The 24,118-nt window shown below is 44.6% G+C and overlaps 1 protein-coding gene across 4 annotated transcripts; it reads left to right on the top strand.

Annotated features, from left to right (window-relative positions):
• The first annotated feature begins 72 nt into the window (after positions 1-72).
• On the top strand, positions 73-22,631 carry LOC140065177 (uncharacterized). 4 transcript variants are annotated; one of them, XM_072112744.1, is made up of 10 exons: positions 73-228; positions 9,542-9,620; positions 10,828-11,229; positions 19,239-19,877; positions 19,914-20,021; positions 20,366-20,479; positions 21,114-21,173; positions 21,336-21,483; positions 21,653-22,367; positions 22,470-22,631. In XM_072112744.1, the coding sequence occupies exons 3-10, from the start codon at positions 10,849-10,851 to the stop codon at positions 22,615-22,617; spliced, it is 2,313 nt and encodes a 770-aa protein (XP_071968845.1). In that variant the 5' UTR covers positions 73-228; positions 9,542-9,620; positions 10,828-10,848; the 3' UTR covers positions 22,618-22,631. The 4 variants fall into 4 exon arrangements, with proteins under 4 accessions (XP_071968845.1, XP_071968843.1, XP_071968844.1 ...); XM_072112742.1 differs by having other exon boundaries at positions 19,239-20,021; XM_072112743.1 differs by lacking the exon at positions 9,542-9,620 and having other exon boundaries at positions 19,239-20,021.
• The last annotated feature ends 1,487 nt before the right edge of the window (positions 22,632-24,118 follow it).

The raw sequence follows: 24,118 nt of genomic DNA, 5'->3' as shown, positions 1-24,118 counted from the left end.
GTGGTTTATTTTTTGTTTAGGCGCCGCACAGCTCTGATTGGCTGTGCGTGATGACGTATGTGATCGCCAGGAGCGTGTCGTACGGGGACAAGGAGGCGTGGGACTACAAATCCCAGAATCCTTAGCGCTCCCGCGGCAAACGGTTGATGACGCAACGGCCAATTAGCCAATCAATGAGCAGCTTCACTTCCAAACCTGTAATTTCCATATTGTGCGCCGCTGTGGAAGGTGAGTGCAGAGAAACCGCGTAACTTATATATATACTGGCAGCCATGTGTAGTCTGTATACAGCCCCTCCCCTGTGTATTATATACACTACTGTGTATATATAGCCCCTCCCCTGTGTATTATATACACTACTGTGTATATATAGCCCCTCCCCTGTGTATTATATACACTACTGTGTATATACAGCCCCTCCCCTGTGTATTATATACACTGCTGTGTATATATAGCCCCTCCCCCGTGTATTATATACACTACTGTGTATATATAGCCCCTCCCCTGTGTATTATATACACTGCTGTGTATCTATAGCCCCTCCCCTGTGTATTATATACACTGCTGTGTATATATAGCCCCTCCCCTGTGTATTATATACACTGCTGTGTATATATAGCCCCTCCCCTGTGTATTATATACACTGCTTTGTATATATAGCCCCTCCCCTGTGTATTATATATACTGCTGTGTATATATATATAGCCCCTCCCCTGTGTATTATATACACTGCTGTGTATATATAGCCCCTCCCCTGTGTATTATATACACTGCTGTGTATATATAGCCCCTCCCCTGTGTATTATATACACTACTGTGTATATATAGCCCCTCCCCTGTGTATTATATACACTGCTTTGTATATATAGCCCCTCCCCTGTGTATTATATATACTGCTGTGTATATATATATAGCCCCTCCCCTGTGTATTATATACACTGCTGTGTATATATAGCCCCTCCCCTGTGTATTATATACACTACTGTGTATATATAGCCCCTCCCCTGTGTATTATATACACTACTGTGTATATATAGCCCCTCCCCTGTGTATTATATACACTGCTGTGTATATATAGCCCCTCCCCTGTGTATTATATACACTGCTGTGTATCTATAGCCCCTCCCTTGTGTATTATATACACTACTGTGTATATATAGCCCCTCCCCCGTGTATTATATACACTGCTGTGTATCTATAGCCCCTCCCTTGTGTATTATATACACTACTGTGTATATATAGCCCCTCCCCTGTGTATTATATACACTACTGTGTATATATAGCCCCTCCCCTGTGTATTATATACACTACTGTGTATATATAGCCCCTCCCCTGTGTATTATATACACTACTGTGTATATATAGCCCCTCCCCTGTGTATTATATACACTGCTTTGTATATATAGCCCCTCCCCTGTGTATTATATATACTGCTGTGTATATATATATATAGCCCCTCCCCTGTGTATTATATACACTGCTGTGTATATATAGCCCCTCCCCTGTGTATTATATACACTACTGTGTATATATAGCCCCTCCCCTGTGTATTATATACACTACTGTGTATATATAGCCCCTCCCCTGTGTATTATATACACTGCTGTGTATCTATAGCCCCTCCCTTGTGTATTATATACACTACTGTGTATATATAGCCCCTCCCCCGTGTATTATATACACTGCTGTGTATCTATAGCCCCTCCCTTGTGTATTATATACACTACTGTGTATATATAGCCCCTCCCCTGTGTATTATATACACTACTGTGTATATATAGCCCCTCCCCTGTGTATTATATACACTGCTGTGTATCTATAGCCCCTCCCCCGTGTATTATATACACTGCTGTGTATCTGTAGCCCCTCCCCCGTGTATTATATACACTACTGTGTATATATAGCCCCTCCCCCGTGTATTATATACACTGCTGTGTATCTATAGCCCCTCCCCCGTGTATTATATACACTGCTGTGTATCTATAGCCCCTCCCCCGTGTATTGTATACACTGCTGTGTATATACAGCCCCTCCCCCGTGTATTGTATACACTGCTGTGTATACACAGCCCCTCCCCCGTGTATTATATACACTGCTGTGTATATAGCCCCTCCCCTGTGTATTATATGCACTGCTGTGTATCTGTAGCCCCTCCCCTGTGTATTATATACATTGCTGTGTATATACAGCCCCTCCCCTGTGTATTATATACACTGCTGTGTATCTATAGCCCCTCCCCCGTGTATTATATACACTGCTGTGTATATATAGCCCCTCCCCTGTGTATTATATACACTGCTGTGTATCTATAGCCCCTCCCCTGTGTATTATATACACTGCTGTGTATATATAGCTCCTCCCCTGTGTATTATATACACTGCTGTGTATCTGTAGCCCCTTCCCCGTGTATTATATACACTGCTGTGTATATACAGCCCCTCCCCTGTGTATTATATACACTGCTGTGTATATACAGCCCCTCCCCTGTGTATTATATACACTGCTGTGTATCTATAGCCCCTCCCCTGTGTATTATATACACTGCTGTGTATCTATAGCCCCTCCCTTGTGTATTATATACACTGCTGTGTATATACAGCCCCTCCCCTGTGTATTATATACACTGCTGTGTATATACAGCCCCTCCCCTGTGTATTATATACACTGCTGTGTATCTATAGCCCCTCCCCCGTGTATTATATACACTGCTGTGTATATATGGCCCCTCCCCCGTGTATTATATGCACTGCTGTGTATATATAGCCCCTCCCCTGTGTATTATATACACTGCTGTGTATATATAGTCCCTCCCCTGTGTATTATATACACTGCTGTGTATATACAGCCCCTCCCCTGTGTATTATATGCACTGCTGTGTATATATGGCCCCTCCCCCGTGTATTATATGCACTGCTGTGTATATACAGCCCCTCCCCTGTGTATTATATACACTGCTGTGTATCTATAGCCCCTCCCCCGTGTATTATATACACTGCTGTGTATATACAGCCCCTCCCCTGTGTATTATATACACTGCTGTGTATATATAGTCCCTCCCCTTTGTATTATATACACTGCTGTGTATATACAGCCCCTCCCCTGTGTATTATATACACTACTGTGTATATACAGCCCCTCCCCTGTGTATTATATGCACTGCTGTGTATCTATAGCCCCTCCCCTGTGTATTATATACACTGCTGTGTATCTATAGCCCCTCCCTTGTGTATTATATACACTGCTGTGTATATACAGCCCCTCCCCTGTGTATTATATACACTGCTGTGTATATACAGCCCCTCCCCTGTGTATTATATACACTGCTGTGTATCTATAGCCCCTCCCCCGTGTATTATATACACTGCTGTGTATATATGGCCCCTCCCCCGTGTATTATATGCACTGCTGTGTATATATAGCCCCTCCCCTGTGTATTATATACACTGCTGTGTATATATAGTCCCTCCCCTGTGTATTATATACACTGCTGTGTATATACAGCCCCTCCCCTGTGTATTATATGCACTGCTGTGTATATATGGCCCCTCCCCCGTGTATTATATGCACTGCTGTGTATATACAGCCCCTCCCCTGTGTATTATATACACTGCTGTGTATCTATAGCCCCTCCCCCGTGTATTATATACACTGCTGTGTATATACAGCCCCTCCCCTGTGTATTATATACACTGCTGTGTATATATAGTCCCTCCCCTTTGTATTATATACACTGCTGTGTATATACAGCCCCTCCCCTGTGTATTATATACACTGCTGTGTATATACAGCCCCTCCCCTGTGTATTATATACACTGCTGTGTATATATAGCCCCTCCCCTGTGTATTATATACACTGCTGTGTATATATAGTCCCTCCCCTTTGTATTATATACACTGCTGTGTATATACAGCCCCTCCCCTGTGTATTATATACACTGCTGTGTATATAAAGCCCCTCCCCTGTGTATTATATACACTGCTGTGTATATACAGCCCCTCCCCTGTGTATTATATACACTGCTGTGTATATATAGCCCCTCCCCTGTGTATTATATACACTGCTGTGTATATACAGCCCCTCCCCCGTGTATTATATACACTGCTGTGTATCTATAGCCCCTCCCCTGTGTATTATATACACTGCCCGACACGAGGGAGCTGGGGGGGGGGTGCCCAATGCAAAGTAACGCCAATTATCCCTAAAGCTTTGTGGGTGGTGTATACGTGTTGTACTAACCTGGTGCACACTTACTGTGCTTCTGATGATAATGGCCACAGCTTTCTCTGGAGCGGCTCCTGCAGGTCCCGGACACCACAGGAGGAGGTCAGGGCTTCTTTCATCATGGGGCAGCAGGTAGATATTGAGTGTTCAGGATGCTGATGGGGGTCGGCCCTGGGTGACCTCTGCTTCTTCATGTACATATCCGCTCTCCGACACCTTCTTACCCCGAGCATGATCTTTAGCCCAGTCATTTCGCCCCCAAAATTTGTTAGAAAATTATTGTAATCAGTCTCCGGTGCTGCTGTGTACATCACACAGGACGCTCGGCGCTCTCCCCTTCTGATCATGCGCCTCCCCGTGCGTTACTCGCCTTTACATGAGACTGTGACGCCACCAAGCTCTCGGGAAGTCTCGCACACCCGGTATCGGCATCACCCGCGCGCATCCGACGGCTCCGCAGAGCTCTGTGCAAACTCACCCAGAAGTAACTTCACTGTGCGGCGAGATTCTGTACCCCCTGTATATACTGTGTATGTGTCTGTATATACTGTGTATGTGTCTGTATATACCGTGTATGTGTCTGTATATACCGTGTATGTGTCTGTATATACCGTGTATGTGTCTGTATATACCGTGTATGTGTCTGTATGTACCGTGTATGTGTCTGTATGTACCGTGTATGTGTCTGTATGTACCGTGTATGTGTCTGTATGTACCGTGTATGTGTCTGTATATACTGTGTATGTGTCTGTATATACCGTGTATGTGTCTGTATATACCGTGTATGTGTCTGTATGTACCGTGTATGTGTCTGTATGTACCGTGTATGTGTCTGTATATACCGTGTATGTGTCTGTATATACCGTGTATGTGTCTGTATATACCGTGTATGTGTCTGTATATACCGTGTATGTGTCTGTATATACCGTGTATGTGTCTGTATATACCGTGTATGTGTCTGTATATACCGTGTATGTGTCTGTATATACCGTGTATGTGTCTGTATATACCGTGTATGTGTCTGTATATACCGTGTATGTGTCTGTATATACCGTGTATGTGTCTGTATATACCGTGTATGTGTCTGTATATACTGTGTATGTGTCTGTATATACTGTGTATGTGTCTGTATATACCGTGTATGTGTCTGTATATACTGTGTATGTGTCTGTATATACCGTGTATGTGTCTGTATATACCGTGTATGTGTCTGTATATACCGTGTATGTGTCTGTATATACCGTGTATGTGTCTGTATATACCGTGTATGTGTCTGTATATACCGTGTATGTGTCTGTATATACCGTGTATGTGTATGTATATACCGTGTATGTGTATGTATATACTGTGTATGTGTCTGTATATACTGTGTATGTGTCTGTATATACCGTGTATGTGTCTGTATATACTGTGTATGTGTCTGTATATACCGTGTATGTGTCTGTATATACCGTGTATGTGTCTGTATATACCGTGTATGTGTCTGTATATACCGTGTATGTGTCTGTATATACCGTGTATGTGTCTGTATATACCGTGTATGTGTCTGTATATACCGTGTATGTGTATGTATATACCGTGTATGTGTATGTATATACCGTGTATGTGTCTGTATATACCGTGTATGTGTCTGTATATACCGTGTATGTGTCTGTATATACCGTGTATGTGTCTGTATGTACCGTGTATGTGTCTGTATGTACCGTGTATGTGTCTGTATATACCGTGTATGTGTCTGTATATACCGTGTATGTGTCTGTATATACCGTGTATGTGTCTGTATATACTGTGTATGTGTCTGTATATACCGTGTATGTGTCTGTATATACCGTGTATGTGTCTGTATATACTGTGTATGTGTCTGTATATACCGTGTATGTGTCTGTATATACCGTGTATGTGTCTGTATATACCGTGTATGTGTCTGTATATACCGTGTATGTGTCTGTATATACCGTGTATGTGTCTGTATATACCGTGTATGTGTCTGTGTATATACCGTGTGTGTGTGTCTGTATATACCGTGTGTGTGTGTCTGTATATACTGTGTATGTGTCTGTATATACCGTGTATGTGTCTGTATATACCGTGTATGTGTCTGTATATACCGTGTATGTGTCTGTATATACCGTGTATGTGTCTGTGTATATACCGTGTATGTGTCTGTATATACTGTGTATGTGTCTGTATATACCGTGTATGTGTCTGTATATACCGTGTATGTGTCTGTATATACCGTGTATGTGTCTGTGTATATACCGTGTATGTGTCTGTATATACCGTGTATGTGTCTGTATATACCGTGTATGTGTCTGTATATACCGTGTATGTGTCTGTATATACCGTGTATGTGTCTGTATATACCGTGTCTGTGTATATACCGTGTATGTGTCTGTATATACCGTGTATGTGTCTGTATATACCGTGTCTGTGTATATACCGTGTATGTGTCTGTATATACCGTGTCTGTGTATATACCGTGTATGTGTCTGTATGTACCGTGTATGTGTCTGTATGTACCGTGTATGTGTCTGTATGTACCGTGTATGTGTCTGTATATACCGTGTATGTGTCTGTATATACCGTGTATGTGTCTGTATATACCGTGTATGTGTCTGTATATACCGTGTATGTGTCTGTGTATATACCGTGTGTGTGTGTCTGTATATACCGTGTGTGTGTGTCTGTATATACTGTGTATGTGTCTGTATGTACCGTGTATGTGTCTGTATGTACCGTGTATGTGTCTGTATGTACCGTGTATGTGTCTGTATGTACCGTGTATGTGTCTGTATATACCGTGTATGTGTCTGTATATACCGTGTATGTGTCTGTATATACCGTGTATGTGTCTGTATATACTGTGTATGTGTCTGTATATACCGTGTATGTGTCTGTATATACTGTGTATGTGTCTGTGTATATACCGTGTATGTGTCTGTATATACTGTGTATGTGTCTGTATATACCGAGTATGTGTCTGTATATACCGTGTATGTGTCTGTATATACCGTGTCTGTGTATATACCGTGTATGTGTCTGTATATACTGTGTATGTGTCTGTATATACCGTGTATGTGTCTGTATATACCGTGTCTGTGTATATACCGTGTATGTGTCTGTATATACTGTGTATGTGTCTGTATATACTGTGTATGTGTCTGTATATACCGTGTATGTGTCTGTATATACCGTGTATGTGTCTGTATATACCGTGTATGTGTCTGTATATACCGTGTATGTGTCTGTATGTACCGTGTATGTGTCTGTATGTACCGTGTATGTGTCTGTATGTACCGTGTATGTGTCTGTATGTACCGTGTATGTGTCTGTATATACCGTGTATGTGTCTGTATATACCGTGTATGTGTCTGTATATACCGTGTATGTGTCTGTATATACCGTGTATGTGTCTGTATATACCGTGTATGTGTCTGTGTATATACCGTGTGTGTGTGTCTGTATATACCGTGTGTGTGTGTCTGTATATACTGTGTATGTGTCTGTATGTACCGTGTATGTGTCTGTATGTACCGTGTATGTGTCTGTATATACCGTGTATGTGTCTGTATGTACCGTGTATGTGTCTGTATGTACCGTGTATGTGTCTGTATGTACCGTGTATGTGTCTGTATATACCGTGTATGTGTCTGTATATACCGTGTATGTGTCTGTATATACCGTGTATGTGTCTGTGTATATACCGTGTATGTGTCTGTATATACTGTGTATGTGTCTGTATATACCGTGTATGTGTCTGTATATACCGTGTATGTGTCTGTATATACCGTGTATGTGTCTGTATATACCGTGTATGTGTCTGTATATACCGTGTATGTGTCTGTATATACCGTGTATGTGTCTGTATATACCGTGTATGTGTCTGTATATACCGTGTATGTGTCTGTATATACCGTGTATGTGTCTGTATATACCGTGTCTGTGTATATACCGTGTATGTGTCTGTATATACCGTGTATGTGTCTGTATATACCGTGTCTGTGTATATACCGTGTATGTGTCTGTTTATACCGTGTCTGTGTATATACCGTGTATGTGTCTGTATGTACCGTGTATGTGTCTGTATGTACCGTGTATGTGTCTGTATGTACCGTGTATGTGTCTGTATATACCGTGTATGTGTCTGTATATACCGTGTATGTGTCTGTATATACCGTGTATGTGTCTGTATATACCGTGTATGTGTCTGTGTATATACCGTGTGTGTGTGTCTGTATATACCGTGTGTGTGTGTCTGTATATACTGTGTATGTGTCTGTATGTACCGTGTATGTGTCTGTATGTACCGTGTATGTGTCTGTATGTACCGTGTATGTGTCTGTATGTACCGTGTATGTGTCTGTATGTACCGTGTATGTGTCTGTATATACCGTGTATGTGTCTGTATATACCGTGTATGTGTCTGTATATACCGTGTATGTGTCTGTGTATATACCGTGTATGTGTCTGTATATACTGTGTATGTGTCTGTATATACCGTGTATGTGTCTGTATATACCGTGTATGTGTCTGTATATACCGTGTATGTGTCTGTGTATATACCGTGTATGTGTCTGTATATACCGTGTATGTGTCTGTATATACCGTGTATGTGTCTGTATATACCGTGTATGTGTCTGTATATACCGTGTATGTGTCTGTATATACCGTGTCTGTGTATATACCGTGTATGTGTCTGTATGTACCGTGTATGTGTCTGTATGTACCGTGTATGTGTCTGTATGTACCGTGTATGTGTCTGTATATACCGTGTATGTGTCTGTATGTACCGTGTATGTGTCTGTATGTACCGTGTATGTGTCTGTATGTACCGTGTATGTGTCTGTATATACCGTGTATGTGTCTGTATATACCGTGTATGTGTCTGTATATACCGTGTATGTGTCTGTGTATATACCGTGTATGTGTCTGTATATACCGTGTATGTGTCTGTGTATATACCGTGTATGTGTCTGTATATACCGTGTATGTGTCTGTATATACCGTGTATGTGTCTGTATATACCGTGTATGTGTCTGTATATACCGTGTATGTGTCTGTGTATATACCGTGTGTGTGTGTCTGTATATACCGTGTATGTGTCTGTATATACCGTGTATGTGTCTGTATATACCGTGTATGTGTCTGTATATACCGTGTATGTGTCTGTGTATATACCGTGTATGTGTCTGTATATATTGTGCTTATTAGTGGGGTCAAATCTTGTATATTTATAATCTGAGTTTCTAAATCTACGTCTTTCCCACATTTCTAGGTGAGTCCATGTGGGCGGCCACTTACTGTCCTCTGTTCTCACAGGTGGAGAGTCGTGCGGCCGCGCAGGGAGCCCTCGCCTGTTACGGATTCCTGGAGTATTGAGGATTTGCCGCAGTAATCGGTATAACCACTTATCCCGCGTGTAGATCATTAATCTTATGGCTGATATTATACTCAGGAACCGCCAAGAAATACTTTATGATTATAAAGCGTCGCCCTCATCCCTTTCCATGGCTGCAATGTTGGAAAAATCAGTCCAGTGATACTAAGGGAGTCCTGCATGTTGAATTGTGCTTGCATTGCCCCGCCTCCTTGCTCCTGACTGACAGGTGTCACTGCCAGGACAAGCTGCTGTATGGAGCAATGAGTGAGAGCTCTGTTACATCATTGGGCACTTTGTCATGTGACCAGGGTGATGTCATCTCAGGTCCTGTTTCATTTACAACGTCTACCCCATGTATGTATCTGATCACATAAAATAATATAGCAGGCCTCCATGGTCTTGTATCCCCACCCCATCTTCGATGGAGGCTGCTGTGATTTCATGGGATCAGATACATACATAGGGTAGATGTTGCAAATGCGACAGGACCATAGATGATATCACCCAGGTCACATGACCTGAAGTACTGAATGCTGAGGAGAGGCATGGAACATAGGGAGGAGTAGATGGGAGGGGCCGGCTGAGCAGGACACACCCACTCTGATGCCAGGTAATCTAACATGACGTTTATTTATTGGGTTGTAAGGGAACACTTTCAGCTAAAAGAAGGGAGTCCATTAGTGAAGAGGGAACCTGTCATCAGCCGTATTTGTGAAAATATGATGATAGGTTCCCTTTACACCCATCCTGATAAACCAGGGACACTTCCTTCTAAATCCAGGCGCCGGGACTGTGGTAATCTTCTTATATTTGATATCGATAGCCTTTCCCCTTCGAATATAAACCTCGTTATAACTCTGTGTGGTTAATTATACACGCTCTGCATTCACAGGCTGTTACACTCCTCCTCCGCCACGGTCACTATCATCATCCCTCCTCCATTGGTCGCTTATCATCACCGCAGCATTGTGTGAGATTAATACTGTAACAGTCTATGAAAACAGCACGAAGGGGCTCTGGTAACGCCTCCCGGAGGCCTCCTGGCTCCTTAGGGTAACTGTTAATGTTGGTAGTAGGAAGGAGGCCATAGATGACAGATATAAGTCCTGGTGGGCCGGAGCTATGAGTCAGTGTCTCTGGGTTATGATGGATACAAAAGTAAATATGAGAACTATTATAATTTTTTATTTTTCATGATTATTTGCAATGTATTTTTGTCTTTTAGGATCTTCCCCTATTTTTTGCAATGCCGTCTTGCATCGTTAACCATTGCGTCAGCAAGTCGGGGAAGAAGGCGTCCAGCGAGGACATCATGCTCCATAAATTTCCAAGCGACATTGAAAAAATCATACTATGGCTTCTGCAGACGGGGCAGGAGTTTTCGGATATCTACGCGATGGCGGATAAAATCTACAACGGGAGGAAGCAGAACCGTTTCGCGATGTGCTCGCTGCACTTCGAGAAGGACGCGTACGCCTTGACGTCCAGCAGCAGAGTCCTGAAGAAGGACGCGCTCCCGACGCTCTTTCCACACGTTCCAGAGGGGGAGTCTGTCATCGAGGAGAGCCTCAAAAAGGACCGGCACCGCAACCGGAAGAGGCCCCTAGAGCTGACTACAACAAAAAAGGTAAATCCTGTGGCGCCCCCTTCAGTTATAGACGCTGAGCTTCCTTTACCGGCACACAGTAGCGATGGCTCATAGATGAGTTGTGTATTGGACAGGTCTAGTCGCTGGTGTCATGCCTCGTTCACCAAAGCCGGGGGCCTCTACCCCCATGGGACCAAAATCTAATCCGAAACGCATTGGAAAGCGAGACCTTCTCAATGGAAGAAATGGTTTTGCTTTCACTGATTTACAGGCAGTCCCCGGGTTACATACACGATAGGGTCCATAGGTTTGTTCTTTAAGTTGAATTTGTATGCAAGTCGAAACTGTATATTTTATCATTGTAGATCCAGACAAAAAATAATTTGGGACAATTGGAGTTTTTTAAAAAATTTTTGCTTCAATTAGACCAAGGATTATGAATAAAGCTTCATTACAGACACCTTATAGTGGATCATTGCAGTCTGGGACTATAGTAACATCCAGAGAGGTCACCAGAGGTCACAGGGGGCCGTCTGTAACTAGGGGTCGTCTGTAAGTCGGGTGTACTTAAATAGGGGACCGCCTGTAGTTGGTTCTAAACGTGGATAAAACTATTGAAACGGTGATTGACATGAGGAGGTAAAAATGGTCCCGGAACCATTAAAAATGAAAGGGTAAGCTATGGACCGGGTCAGTACATACAGAGAGCTGGCTGTGCACATTGATCACCCGCTGCCAGAACGCCACATGAATGAACGGTGCGCGGATCCAACGAGGCACAACATCAAACATAGGAAAGAAAATCCGGCTCCACGTCCTCACGTCCTCCTAAGTACAACGGGAAACTTTATTTCGGCACATGGCTCCTCTCCGCACCGGATGAAAGACCTGATGCGATCCACGCGTTTCGGTATAAGCCTTAGTCCTCATCTCAAGCCAGACTGGAAAATGAGGTGCAAGAATGCGACGTCAAGATTGAAATTTTATGAATCAACAATGGAGAGTATAATGGACTTTGCTGCCCTTAGCTGGGGAGGAGCCATTAAAGGGAAGGGGAGAAGATCTAGACTAGGCTGGAGACGGGAAGATCACAATGCACAGTAGGAGAATGTGCGGCAGGACAGACGCGTGGCCAAATTTGACAACCTTCTACGATGTGACACACACCTCCGCGACACCACAATACAATTCTACAAGCGCCATCGACAAGTGTGTCACCAGACGCTAAGAGTCCACAAGTCATTCAACCCAAAAACCATTGAATTTTACCAAAGTTTTGGGAATGTAATGTTTGTTTTGTGTATTTGTCTTGTCTCTGATTGTTACGGGTGCTCCCAGGACCCATATCGCGGGTGGCGGGCTCACCCGTGCCCCTCCGTGTTCGCAGGCGCAGCGCTCACCTCTACACGCTCCTGATTCCCTTCCGTGCTTCAGAAAATTTAAAGGGCCAGCGCACCAGAAATCTATTTGAACCTGCCTCTCCTGCACACCCTGCCGGATCTTCGAGCCTTGTGCCTTAGAGAAAGCTGTGTTTAATGCCCTGCGCTGTGATTTGACTCCGCTCCTATTGACCTATTGCTACATCCCCGACGTAGATCCTGTGCTGCCTGTCCAGACCTCCTGCCTGACCACAAGGTTACCTGCTGTTCCTGTACCTGGACCTTGGCTGCCACATGTCTCGCCTGTGGAGCGACCTGGTGGTATCCTGCCGCAGCAAGACCGTCCTGCTTTGTGGCAGGCTCTGGTGAAGACCGGGTGCCACTTAGACTCCGGTCCCAGGTGTCGGCCTGTGCCATCATCCGCGGTGGTTCAGAGGATCCACTACTTCCAATCCTGACACTGATCACGATTCTTCTATGGAAGGAGCTGAACTGTGCCGAATAATTTCTCTGCCGGCATAAATAAGACGCAGTGACTGAAGAAGGATCTGAAGGCCCTCAAGAAAAATCCACAGGACACTGACCCTGATAAACCAAGCCTGCATTCTTCAGAGTTTGGTTTATCTTACTCTTTTTCCGGAAACCCCATCCTGACCGTTACATTTTGTAAAGGTTCTGAAGCTTTAGAATCTTCGGAAGTTGCTCGGATAATTTATTAATGAAAGTTATTTGATCCAAATTACAGAAGAAATGTGCAAACTTAATACATTTCAAGGATCATTTGTATCACCGGAGAAGGTTTTGTAGGACACAATTGGGAAACGACTCTCCTGGTCATCTTCTACCTGCAGCTCCTAAATTATTGGACTAAATCCAAGGTTTTTGGATTGGCTGGAATATCAGACGACTTATTTCTAGATGCCAATCCAGATTTTATTTATTTCCTGCTATTGATTTTGACTGGAAAGAAAACCAAAAATAAATTCAGATAAAATAATAAACTGGTGTTTTGTCCAAAATTGTGGAAAAAAAGGTTGTTTGTTTTCACCATTTTGTCAATAGACGTGAATGGGAAGGCGATCTATGTTCACATTGTGGTCACGAACCATTGGATCCCGAGGAACATGATTTTTTTGGCTAAAGGAAGGGAAACAACCCTGCAAAATTTTGGAAAAAATTGTTAAAAGTCAACAGTTGATAAAAAAAAAAATTCCAAACCTGGTGCATAACGACCTTACTGGCAAATTTGAGAACTTTCCCTGCTTTGCCTGAAAATACACTTTGAGATCAGTCAGTGGAGGCCTGTGCCGAAAAAAGCAGCTCTGATGCACAACATCTGACGGTCGGCCTGAAGCTGTTGTTGCTTTGAGAAGAAATCCAAAAAAAGTATCCTTGTAATACAGAAGGGAAGGGTAATAACATGTCTGTGAGAGGCTGCGTGTGGACTGGGGACTCGTCCGCTGATGTTACATCTGGGAATGAAGCGCTGAATGGACCTCCGGGGCTCCCACTTTGCCTCCACATTTGGTGAATCGAGAGCATCCTAATCGGGAAGAAATCATAAGACATAGACTGACTCCATCCTCATCCTCAGACTTTTCTTTGCTAAATCTTTTTAATTACTCTGTAATTTAGTGAATTTCTATTAGTTTTTGTTTTGTTTTAGTAAAGTTACATTTGTTTTGAGTTAAAATTATTTGCAATGAATGTAACAATAGTGCTTGGTATGTACATAGTGACCATAATCACTGAGATCTGCATTTTCATGGGGCTATGGATATAACGCCGGGCAGGAGCCGCTGTCTTGTGGTTGTGTTGGACTCGGACCTCTCGTTTACGCCTTGCATACAATCTCTTGCCGTGAGCATCTCAAAAACATTTCTGGGATCCGTCTTTTCTTGACCATTGAAACCTGTAAACTCCTGAATGTCGCTCTGATTCCCTCTCATCTCAACTACTGTAACTCCCTACTAATCTTTCCTCCACTCACTAAACTCTCTCCAGTCTTTGCTTGATGCAGCAGCCAGGCTCGTCTTTCAGTCCAGATGCTACACGGATGCCTCCAGTCTGCGCCTGTCACTGCACTGGCTGCCCGTCACCTCCCTGCACCGTTCTACCTCTCATCTGTCTATATCCTGTACTCTTCCATCCTCCAGTGATCTAAGATTACTCTCCGAACCTCCCACTCACATCTCCAGGACTTCTCCCGAGCTTCACCAATTCTCTGGAATGCCCTACCCCGGACTTACACATCAGACTTGCATCCAACCTCCAAAGTTTCACATGTCCTCTTAGATGTGCCTAAAGACATGGGTTTTATCACACTCCCTAACTGCATGAAACTTAAACCCATCCTTCATAATTGGCGTCACTGTGATATATATTATAATCTTTGATGTCGGTGGATAATTCAATCCTTTATCCTTCGGAGGAGCAGCCGGCTGTGGGCTACTGATGCCGATGCACGAGACTTCACGAGAGATCGGTGATGTCACTGGCTCATGGGAAGGGGAAAGGGGGGGGAGATGTATAGTAATGGATGCTGGAAGCGCACGTGACGTACACGGGAGCATCAGAGACCAATCGGCATAATTGTAAAACTCATTTTTTGGCTAAATCGCTGGGTTTTATGGCTAAAGACGATAAGATCCTGCCTGAGCGTGAATGTGCTTTACAAATGTAGTTTTCTAAGTGGTAGATTTCCTTTAAAGGGGAGGCTAAGCTTCCACTCCCATGTCAATGGCCGATTCACTGAGGATGCTGTATGTAGATCTCCGACTGTCCCAACCACTGCTACTCCATGATCTTTGAGGGCAGCTTGTCATTTTGTGATGGGAATAGGAATGTACAGGGAGAAGACAAGCGTGCCGATAACGTATAGATCCGAGCAGTGTCCCATGTCTGCTCACACAGCCCTCTATGTAATATGACGCACCTTTTTGGCGATTCACCTGACTCCTCAGGAGCCTTTGGCTGGCGATGGGTTTGTACAACTTTTTGGAAGGCAAGAGCTCTAAAGTTTTGGCGACTTTTGCCACTTTTTGGAAGGCCTGGATACATCATATTCTATTTCCACAGCAAAATCTGAGCACCGACGCCCCTAGAAATAGGACGATGGCCTTGGGTGATGAAGGAACTGGGATTAAAAGGGAAAATTTTTGTTTTGTCTTAATTTTCGCAGACGGACAACCATGCCTTATTGTATAGTTTTAGGAAGTCCAGACAAGTGTCCATAAGTCATAGTGCATGGTTGCCCTCGATCTCTGGATTGGATAAAGTCTTGGCTTCTCTGCATCGGTCAGGTGTTTGAAGATCTGGATGGATTGGCACAAAGATGACACTCATCGCTTCGGTTCTGGTCATTTGGCTGTAGACCAGCAAATCCTTCTCCCCGACGTCGTCCCAAGCACATTCCCTCCTACTGACGGCCATCGTGGAAGGAAACGTGGACAAAAGCAGATCACAAGTCCACCATCCAACTCGCTTCCTCATCTGCATTACCATGAGTCTTCTGGAGGAGATTTGGACAAAAAAAAGATTTGTTTCATGGAGCGGAAACCCAGACAGAACCGCAGGATTGTTATCAGTGTAATAGATCAGCGTCAGACAAAGATTTTGAGCATCTTCCTCATGTCTTTGAGTAATCCTTATCAGATGCTCCGCAGTCTCTCATTGTTGGACTCCAACAGGATCACGTCCAGTATCCCTGTACTCAGGCTGAAGCCGGGGCTGTGGCCGTAACACCGGAGTATCGAGGATTGTTGGTCTGTAAGATCTGAAAAGTCTGATGGGTGTCCAGTAGACCAACGTGAAAAGGTCCTTCGTCACATTGTAATAGACTTACCTAAGGAAGAAGCGAAGTCCTTCATGTGCCCTGACTCCAGGATTGGTCAAGGTCAGTATGGTTGATACATTGGATATCCTTTTCACGTCTGCTTTTCCCAACCCGTGCTCAACATTCCCACCGAGAGCCGTCACAGAAACTCACCGCACCCATCCCCCATCAGTATACACAGTGATGGATGTTCTGTCCTGTATCCGGGAGCTGCACAAGGCAATCTCCAGCTCCCAAAGTGTTAATGATTTGTTTTACTATAAAGTATTTGTATTTTTAAGTCTTTGTCAATAATGTGATTGATGGAATAAGGGTAAAGGAGGACCTTTATTTCCGTTCAACCCCAACTCTTCGCATGATTTAGTAAGTGTCTTTCCACTGATTCTGGACCCCAAGACATTGTTTTCGGCTCCTCCAGCCCAGGACCTCCCATCTTACAGTAGAAAGGAGAAGTAGAATTTTGGGTGCTGAAACTACCAGCATGGTAATCGTCAGATGGGTGGTCCAGAGAGGAAGCGGACCTGCCTCCGACCATCTGACAGCAGTCATCTGGAATTTAGGACCTTGATATTTGGGAATGGTGAGAACTAAAGAAAAAATTACGACTACGCCGGATCTGGTGCAGCAGAAAGTTAAGGGGAAGATGAAGGTGGTGATTGTATAAAATTAGAATTTATGAATGTTGCGGATATCACAGTAATAATCCATGCATTGTTGTCTATCCCACCCATGTCTCTACCTACATCTTCAATAAAGGCCTATTCAGACATGGAAGTGACACCTGCACAGACTCATTGCCTTTAATAAAAGCCCTTTCATTCACTTAAAGAACCTTCTGTTCTCATCTGCCTTCATGGATCTGTGATGATTGGAGATTAAAAGTGTGGATATCGGTAGGGAATGGTTACATCGTGCTTATAGCAAAACCCGGGCCCTGTGCATGACGGCCCACCTCCATGATCATGGCTCACTAATCTGACATGGTGAGATTTGTTATGGAGTGGACAACTCTTGATGATGTCTTATCGGACTGAATAACACTTGGATTTCGTGGCCAAGCCATTGTCCTCCAAAGACAACAAAGACCAGGGACAATAAGGACCAAGATGAAGACCTGCACAGAACACGCGGTGGAAAAACTTTTCCAAAAATCTTCTCAGAAGTCATGAAATACAATGTCCTTTTGATGTTCCTCACCACGCAGAGTCATGAAGTCTTTCAAACAAACTTTTGTGCCTGAAATCGGTCTCTGCTATGGACAGGTTCTTTCATTGCCCTCAGTGAGGAGGTGAGAAGAGGGGAAGGTCTCTCTTGATCCAGTCCAGGATCCAGCCATCTTCATGCCTGGCTTCATGGGTTTAAGTCTATAAATAATAATTGGTGCATATTTTCTGGGACTCTCTTACCAGCCGCAGTGTGCATTGGTGTCTTATTGCGGGGGACGCCCACATAGATCCGGAGATTTAACAGAATCGCGCTTTGGTGGAAGTCTATGACCAAATAGACTTGGAGATCAAGCAGTGGGATAACGAAGACTTGGTGTTGTGTCTATTGGGACCTATTGAGGGACTTCACATCAACAACACTTGATGTGAAGCCAGGATCCCAGGTAAACATCCACCGGCCCACACGTGATGAGGATCAGATTCCTTACGAAACAGCTGCCAAGGGCTCATCCGAGAGCCCGCTGCGAGGGACTTGCATCCGGGACCCCATGCACCCATGGAGCTAGTCCGACTGTACTTGCAGCTAGCAACCCTAAGTTCCTTGAAGCGTCAGATCATTAGCACACTGTGACATGGGGATGCCGTGGCGCGTCAAGCCGCCCCCTTTGGTGGCATCCAGCTGTCTCGGCTGCCAACTCAGCAGTGGCCACTGGAAAAATCTGGCACTGTGGCAGTCTGGTACCATCACATATCCCCAACTTCCCTCCCCCCGTGTCTACTTGGTGTGGCTTGCCCTCTTTCAGGCATCACGCGTCGCCCATACCCAAGCCCCATCACCATCAAATGATCACTTCAGTTGTGTGGAGGACCTTGACCACACAGTTTAGCTTGTGCATTGTGGAGGACAAACGCAGGATAACATGGGGCACTGCTCTGTTTCTAACTGGTACCAATACCACCCGTACCAGTATATGGGAGCACCAGCGGGGAAACTGCTCCGTCATGCTTCTATTTCAAATAGGTGGGATATGGGTGTTTGTTGGTTTTCTTTATTTGAAATGGACAAATGACTGGCCGGTTTCCCGAGGGTAGGGGGGTACACGATTCTCCCTGGCCACTTCCATGGGACACTGCTCGGCTCTCTGTTGTTTTTATCGGCCAGTTTTATTATAAAAACACAAAATGTGCACACTATTCTCTATGGGGGAGCCTGAAAAAGGGCGTCTGATGACAGGTTCCCTTTAAAGCCACCAGTTGTTATAAAAGTCCAGATTCTTTTGTGGATCTTCCATGGTTGGGACAACGTTGGTTTTAGCATATGGTTTAACATAAACAATTTCCACTATTTGTTGTTGGCTCACATATTTTCCAATTTCGGAAACTGATGATAGCCCTTTGTATTGTGCCTGTATGATGTCACTTCTCTGGTGGCCTCCAGATGGGTTCTTGTGATAATGTGACATGGGTCAGAGGGATCTTCCAGAATCTTCCTCCAACTGTTGGTGAAGTCTGTAGATGTATAAATATGTATTGTTCACTATACTGTTGATGAGGTAGAGGACCAGGCCATATTTTCCTTCCCATGTAATTAAGGGGTTAATATCCGATATGAATGTAATGAAGGTCTTCAGAGATCTGTAAATGTAACCTTATCTCGTTCTTTTCCAGGTAGAAGAGATTCCGAAGTGTATTGTGAATGGCTGCGTGCATAACTCTGGATGGAAGTACAGCACCCCCGGAGTCACCATGCACATGTTCCCCAAGGACCTGAACGCCATTAAGACCTGGCTGCGCCATACTAACCAGGAATATGGTGACCTTGACTTGTTTGCCCAGAAAATCCTGGAAAGAAGAACAGGGGTTGTCCGGCTTTGCTCTGCTCATTTTGCCCCGGAATGCTACTCCTTAGTTGGGTCACAAAAAGTACTTCTAGATAACGCTGTTCCAACAATATTTCTCGAAAGGGATAAGACTCCTAACCAAATGGCGCCTATGATCACACCTCTGGTCCCGCCTTTGGTCACACCTATGCACCCAAATGTTTACTTGCCTTTGAATATGTGCACAACTGCGCTGCCTTTAGTGTCAAATATATCTCCATTGCTCACCCAATTAATAATTCCCAGTCTTGTAATGACCCAGAACAATAATGTGGCTCCTACTAATCTCGGAGTGAATGTCGGCACGACCGCGGTAGATCCACCAGCAATAGATTTTGGTAAATGTCCCTCTCCCACCTCGCTCCCAGTATTTCACAATGTGATGTCGGAGACCGTAGAGCCAGAGAAAAATGTGTCCGTCGAGCCAAGGAAAGTCCAACATGATCATAACTACAAAGCTCCAGGTGCCAACATGTATCCAGGGCTGGACCAATCCTTCCGCAAGACAGATCATGTGACCAAGGATGGTTTTGGAAGCTACATTGAGCGCTCCCATTCGGAGAGTGAACTGGTATGTTTGCCTTAACTAAAGATGTGGTTCAGATTGGAGGTACCCAAAAGGAAACCTACCCTACTCCTCGTTGGTAGACCACAGGCTGATGCGCTCTACAGTCATTGCCTTCCATAATTGGGCCTAATTTTACAACCTAATAAAGAATAGGTTGACCTTGCTGGTGGAATATATAAACCAGGGCTTAATCAGTTTTAGAGGCCTTTCCTGTAGCCGCCTTGGGTTCCTAGTGACAACTCTCGGCATTCAGTAGATGATTGATAGACTTGAGTATTGATGGCCATCTGAGCGATGCTCCAGTATTCGCACTCTCTTCTTATCTTCTGCTATCTGTTCTTCTCTAGTTCTCAATGTTGCATTACTTGACCAGCATCTTTCAAAAGAATAAAAATAAAGACGTGAGGACCTCAAGGATCCTAAACCAAGCTTTGAGGATCATCTCGCTGATCGCTGGAGAGGTGAGGCTCCTTCTTCAGCTGCCATTGAATTCTCATGGATAATTTATTGAGAGGTTTTTGTACAATTGATATTTATTCCAAAAATGATCTGTGGTCCACATTGATTGACCCTACTTTTGTGTAGCGTGGGAGTCTCAAGCCTCCGTTCCTCCTCTACGCACAATGGTGGTGATTAGGAGCAATGGCTGAGTACACGTGGAGCGATGTACTTTGCTGACTTTCTGTCCCAAAGACTTAGACACTGGTGGGGCTGCTCCAATCATACTAACACTTTTACTAAAGTTGTCCTTGTCTGTGTTTGAAGAGGAATTGGGCACAGGAGGCCTCTGTTTGAGTGGTTCTTGTTGGTACAACCCTGTACAAGAAGACCTTCATCTATCATGTAGAACAGGTATAAATGTCCCTTATGAGAAATCCCTTCCACCAAGATCAGACTAAATGTCCTTGGTGGTCTAGAGGGTTGATATCTCACCAGTACCAAACTCTAATGGATCTCCCTGGATTGCCAGAACCCTTTGTTGCTGCTCCTGGATCAGATGGCTTCTCCTACACATGGCTTCTCATGCACGTTATGTCTCTAGCTTAGAGGTGATTGTGTTAAGGGTCGTTAATGGTGCTTTCCATGATTTTATAGGAATGGATCATCGTGAAGAAGAACTCCACCCATACAGGGGTGCAGCAGCTTAACGGAGAGGTAAGCGGCCAAATTGTCTCTTGCTAGTTATATTGACCAGGGTTCCATAATTCAGTCCATTTAGAAAGGGGAAGGACTCGGTAGATTGTTCACCACTATTGATATGAGCTCGAGATCTTTGGAATACGTTTTCCATTGTTGACAATGATGCATATTTTTCAGTTCTCTGTGAAGTGTGGCGATATGGCCATCTTCTTCACCATGGATGAATGGAGCTACATAGACAAACATAAGGAGGACTACAAGGATTTGTTTATAGATAATATCCCTATGGATCACACACGGGACCCCCCAGAACACTGGGATTCTGGTAAGACATTGCTCTTTCCTCACTGGGTACCATGGTCTTGTCATCTACAATAGTGTTTGGTGGGCGTCATGGGGGGCGGGGGATTGGCATTGGTTTCCATCATTCATGATAGCTGTGGGTAAGTATTGGATGTGACTAGAGTATAAGATATTTTTTTTGCCGTTTTCAGATCACATCATGGAGCAGATGTTTAAAGTGGTGAAAGTCGAGGAAATAGAACCAGTACCAGAAGAAAATGGAGGAGTGGAAATGAAAGAAGAAAAAATGGAAGAAGAATTTGACGAGGAAGATGAGGATGACTATGAGGAAGAAGATCTGCAGCAATTAAAAGAACCACAATCCTCAGACTGGGAACCAGAGAGCGAGCGGGAGAGCGAAGAAGGCAAAGAATCTTCTGCTGAAGAACCTCAGATAACGTATGACTGCGACTGCTGTGCGGAGACCTTCCTGGATGCGGAGGCTCTGGAGGCGCACAAAGCCACCCATGAAGAGACGTGTCCGGACTGCGATGAGGTGTTACGGAATAAATCTGAGCTTATCAAACACCGGGCGGAGAACCACGCCACCAAGCGCTTTGCCTGCACCATCTGTGGCATTGAGTACAATTACAAGTCTCAGTTTGTCATTCACCAGAGGGCGCACACCAAAGAAAAGCCCTTCCACTGCAACCACTGTGGCAAAAAGTTTGGCCACCGATGCAGTCTACTTGTCCACCAGAGGAGGCACACGGATGGAAAGACATACAAGTGCAGCGAGTGCGAAAGAACCTTTGACAAAAGCTGTGAGCTGACCAAACACGAGAAAGTCCACGATCCCCGTAGACAATACCAGTGCAAGACCTGCCAGATGACCTTCATCCACAGACGGGCTTTAAAGAAACACAAGTGGGGATCACGTTGACTTCTATCAGCGTCTTCTTATAACCCAGACTCCCCATCGTTCACAGGTGGTTTATGGTTGCGTTTCTTTGTTTTCTCTTTTCGCAGGTTAAGAAACAGCGACTGCGAGTCGGAAGGCGAAACGAAGGTCCAAAAGAAGACGTACAAATGCAAGAGATGTAAGAAGACGTTCATCCTGAGAAGAAATTACAAGAAGCACTTCGACAGGTGTACGCCTGAAGTAGACGACGAATAAAGACGTTATCGGGGCTGGGAATGAGGCTTGAGTTTATGGGTCTGGGTATAAGACCCGTGTTATATGGCACCAGTTTCATGTTGGCCCGATGTGGTAGAGGCCTCCAAACATCTACCACGTGCCTGGACCTCCAGCTTGGTTACTGAGGTCTTCTACATTCCACTCTTTACCCTAACCCTATGGTCTACTCTTCTTCCGGCCCATACGATAAGGGTAGACAATGTAATTGGTAGGAGTCGGATAACTGAGAACCCCAATGGTGGTTCCTTATTAGATGGAGAGGTAGGTAGAGCGTTATATGGTGGCTAATTATTGGGAAGTCCTCACTGTTCTTGTTCATCATGGCCGCCTATAACCACTTAATGTAAGAACATGGAGGCAGTAGTATCTTTGACCCTTAGGATATCTCTTGTGGTTAGGTTTTGACCCCGCTCAGCACTGGATAGATTTAGGTTTTATACGTTTACGACAAACTGTTTAATAAATCTTTATCCAAAAAGAGAAGAATCCGGGTCCGGCTGCTCGGTGGGCTTCATTTTTTAAGTATGTTCTACTTATTAATTATAGAGCAGCAGTAATACCCTGGTGCTGAACATCAGTAAGACAGGAAGAAATGCAAGTACAGAATACAAAACTACAGAGAGCAGGAGGACCCTGCCCCCAAGGGCTCACAATCTATATGGGGGGGGGGATGGAGACACGAGGTGCGGTCACAATTTCAGTGCGTATCGGAAGAGGAGGAGAATGTTGGCGAGACAGAAGAGGGGACCATTGCTCAGTCCTTATAAACTGTTCAGTGTGTATGGGCAGAAGAAGAGGAGGAAATGGACAGTCAGGCCAGTGAGGGGAGTGAATTCTTACGCGTTGGTACTCTGGCGCATATGGCAGATTTCATGCTAGGCTGCCTATCCCGTGACCCTCGCGTTCAAAGAATTTATTCCAGCACCGATTACTGGGTGTTCACTCTCCTGGACCCACGGTACAAGCAAAATCTTTCCACTCTCATCCCTGGAGAGGAAAGGAGTGTGAGAATGCATGAATACCAGCAGGCCCTGGTGCACAAGCTGAAACACTATTTCCCTTCTGACAGCGCTAGCGGCAGAGTGCGTAGTTCTGCCGGACAAGTAGCGAGGGAGAGTAGGCGTGCAGGCAGCTTGTCCAGCACTGGCAAGGGTACGCTTTACAAGTCCTTTGCCAGCTTTATGTCACCCCAGCAAGACACTGTCACCTGTCCCCAGTCTCGGCAGAGTAGGGCTGATCTTTACAGAAAGATGGTGAGGGAGTACGTAGCTGACCATACCATCGTCCTAAATGATCACACAGCTCCCTACAACTACTGGGTTTCAAAGCTGGACATGTGGCACGAACTGGCGCTGTACGCCTTGGAGGTTCTTGCCTGCCCTGCCGCTAGCGTGTTGTCCGAGCGGGTTTTCAGTGCAGCTGGTGGCATCATCACCGATAAGCGTACACGCCTGTCGACTGACAGCGCTGACAGGCTGGC

This window comes from Engystomops pustulosus, chromosome 6 (assembly GCF_040894005.1).
Source record: "Engystomops pustulosus chromosome 6, aEngPut4.maternal, whole genome shotgun sequence".
Taxonomy (NCBI): domain Eukaryota; kingdom Metazoa; phylum Chordata; class Amphibia; order Anura; family Leptodactylidae; genus Engystomops; species Engystomops pustulosus.
Note: the sequence above shows the minus strand (reverse complement) of the source record. Positions and strands in the feature narration are given on the sequence as shown.